This window comes from Vicia villosa, linkage group LG3 (assembly GCF_029867415.1).
Source record: "Vicia villosa cultivar HV-30 ecotype Madison, WI linkage group LG3, Vvil1.0, whole genome shotgun sequence".
NCBI lineage: Eukaryota > Viridiplantae > Streptophyta > Magnoliopsida > Fabales > Fabaceae > Vicia > Vicia villosa.
In genome coordinates, this window is record NC_081182.1 from 151,898,590 (window position 1) to 151,900,989 (window position 2,400).

General features: G+C 35.2%; 1 protein-coding gene across 1 annotated transcript; it reads left to right on the forward strand.

The window, feature by feature from the left end:
- Positions 1-281: 281 nt before the first annotated feature.
- LOC131656811 (probable polyamine transporter At1g31830) lies at positions 282-1,893 on the forward strand. Its single transcript, XM_058926414.1, has one exon. It carries the CDS (start codon positions 343-345, stop codon positions 1,735-1,737), a length of 1,395 nt encoding a protein of 464 aa, XP_058782397.1. The 5' UTR covers positions 282-342; the 3' UTR covers positions 1,738-1,893.
- The last annotated feature ends 507 nt before the right edge of the window (positions 1,894-2,400 follow it).

Below are 2,400 nucleotides of genomic sequence, written 5' to 3' on the forward strand. Positions count from 1 at the left end.
ATGGATGTTATATATAGACGAAATAGTAATAACATTAAAAAAATCATTTGTATAATTGTGAGTATAATAGTTTGAAGATCGAACCTAATAATAATGATTAATATCAGCGTCTATCAGTTGAAATATGATTTAAATGTTTTTATCAAAACATTATATATTTTTTATAATTTATCCTAAGTTATAAGTTATCCGGGAGGAGTTTGACCATTCAAAACTGAACCATGGAGTAGGGTCACTCCTAACTAAATTATTATTTTTAAAAAATATCATAAAAATAAGAAACAGAGCTTATAAAAGTCAAGCTTATGATCCATTAAGGCATCTCTATCATCTTCCTATACAATGGCAGTGACAGAATTACCTACCACCACCACCACCAGAACAAACCAAATCAAAAAAATCTCAATTCTCCCTCTAATCTTCATCATCTTCTACGAAGTTTCAGGTGGACCATTCGGTTCAGAAGATGCAGTACAAGCAGCTGGTCCTCTATTAACCCTTCTCGGTTTCATAATCTTCCCATTCATTTGGAGTATCCCTGAAGCTCTCATAACTGCTGAAATGGGCACAATGTTCCCTGAAAACAGTGGCTATGTTGTTTGGGTTTCATCAGCTTTAGGACCTTATTGGGGCTTCCAACAAGGTTGGATGAAATGGCTTAGTGGTGTCATAGACAATGCTTTGTATCCTGTTTTGTTTCTTGATTATCTCAAATCAGCTATTCCTGCTGTTGGTAGTGGTTTGCCTAGAGTTTTAGCTACATGGGGTCTTACTATAATTCTAACTTTGTTGAATTATAGAGGCTTAACTATTGTTGGTTTTGTCGCTGTTTTTTTAGGGATATTCTCGTTGATCCCTTTTATTGTTATGGGGTTTATATCAATTCCTAAGCTGGAACCTTCAAGATGGGTTGAAGTGGATATTCATGATGTGGATTGGAATTTGTATTTGAATACTCTTTTTTGGAGTCTTAATTATTGGGACTCTATTAGTACTCTTGTTGGGGAAGTTGAAAATCCAAAGAAAACACTTCCTAAAGGTTTGTTTTATGCTTTGATTTTGGTTGTTTTGGGGTATGTTTTTCCTCTTTTGATTGGCACCGGCGCGGTTCCTGTGGATCGCGCGGTTTGGAGCGACGGATATTTCTCCGATATTGCTAAGATTATTGGTGGAGTTTGGTTGAGATGGTGGCTCCAAGCGGCGGCCGCTGTGTCAAATATGGGAATGTTTGTTGCTGAAATGAGTAGCGACTCATTTCAGCTATTAGGTATGGCGGAGAGGGGAATGTTGCCGGCCTTTTTTACTAAAAGGTCGCGCTACGGTACGCCGATTGTAGGGATACTTTTTTCGGCGTCCGGGGTGATTTTACTGTCATGGCTTAGTTTTGAAGAAATTGTGGCTGCTGAGAATTTCTTGTATTGTTTTGGGATGATTCTTGAGTTTATTGCATTTATTTTGCTGAAGATTAAGAAACCAAATGCTGCAAGGCCTTTTAAGGTACCAGGAGGAAAAGTTGGTGCAATTGTTATGTGCATTCCTCCTACAGTATTGATTGGTTTTGTGTTGGCTTTCTCTACCCTCAAAGTGATGGTTATAAGTCTCATTGCTATGGTGATTGGTCTTGTGATGCAACCTTGTCTTAAATTTGTGGAGAGAAAGAAATGGATCAAGTTTTCTGTTAGTCCTGAGTTACCTGACTTGGACAATGGAGAGACTACTCAAACTTTAGTGCAATAAATTTTAATGTTTTTATGGTATTAATCGGATATCTAGTGCAACTGTACTGTACACACTAATTTTTGGAGGCACAGACGACCACAATTTGCATTGAAGCTCGGTTTATTTGATACTAATTTATACATTATTTGCAAAATTTAGTGGACTAATAGTTTATATGCTTTGTTTTTCTTAGATACAACTTTATTTTATAGGGTTTGTTTGTAGAATATTTTATTGTATGAGATTTGTTAGAAAATTATATCCTGTACCCAAACATTTATACCCATATCCCAACAAAATTAATAATTTGACAAAAATACCCTTATATAAATAAAAGAAATTATTTTTTTCACAAGGTGAGTTTTGGCACAACCTGAAAACGCATAAATTAATTCTCCGGTTTTTGCGATACACACCGGATAAATCATCTCCGTGTTCTCCGATTTACAATGGTTGAGATTTTCGGAAAACCCTTGTACATGTTTTCCGATTCATTTTTCATTATTTTTATTAGCTGATTTGTTCAAGAATTACAATTGTAAAAGTAACAAGTAAAAAAACAAAAAGGTAACAGGAAATGACATTTCATCAAGTTAATGACATAGTATCATCAAGTTAATGACATAGTACCATCAATCATAATGGCATTTCATCAAGTTAATGACATAGTATCATCAAGTT

What these genes read in the sequence shown, in the direction of transcription:
- LOC131656811 (XM_058926414.1), top strand. Translation starts at nt 343, where the DNA reads ATGGCAGTGACAGAATTACCTACCACCACCACCACCAGAACAAACCAA.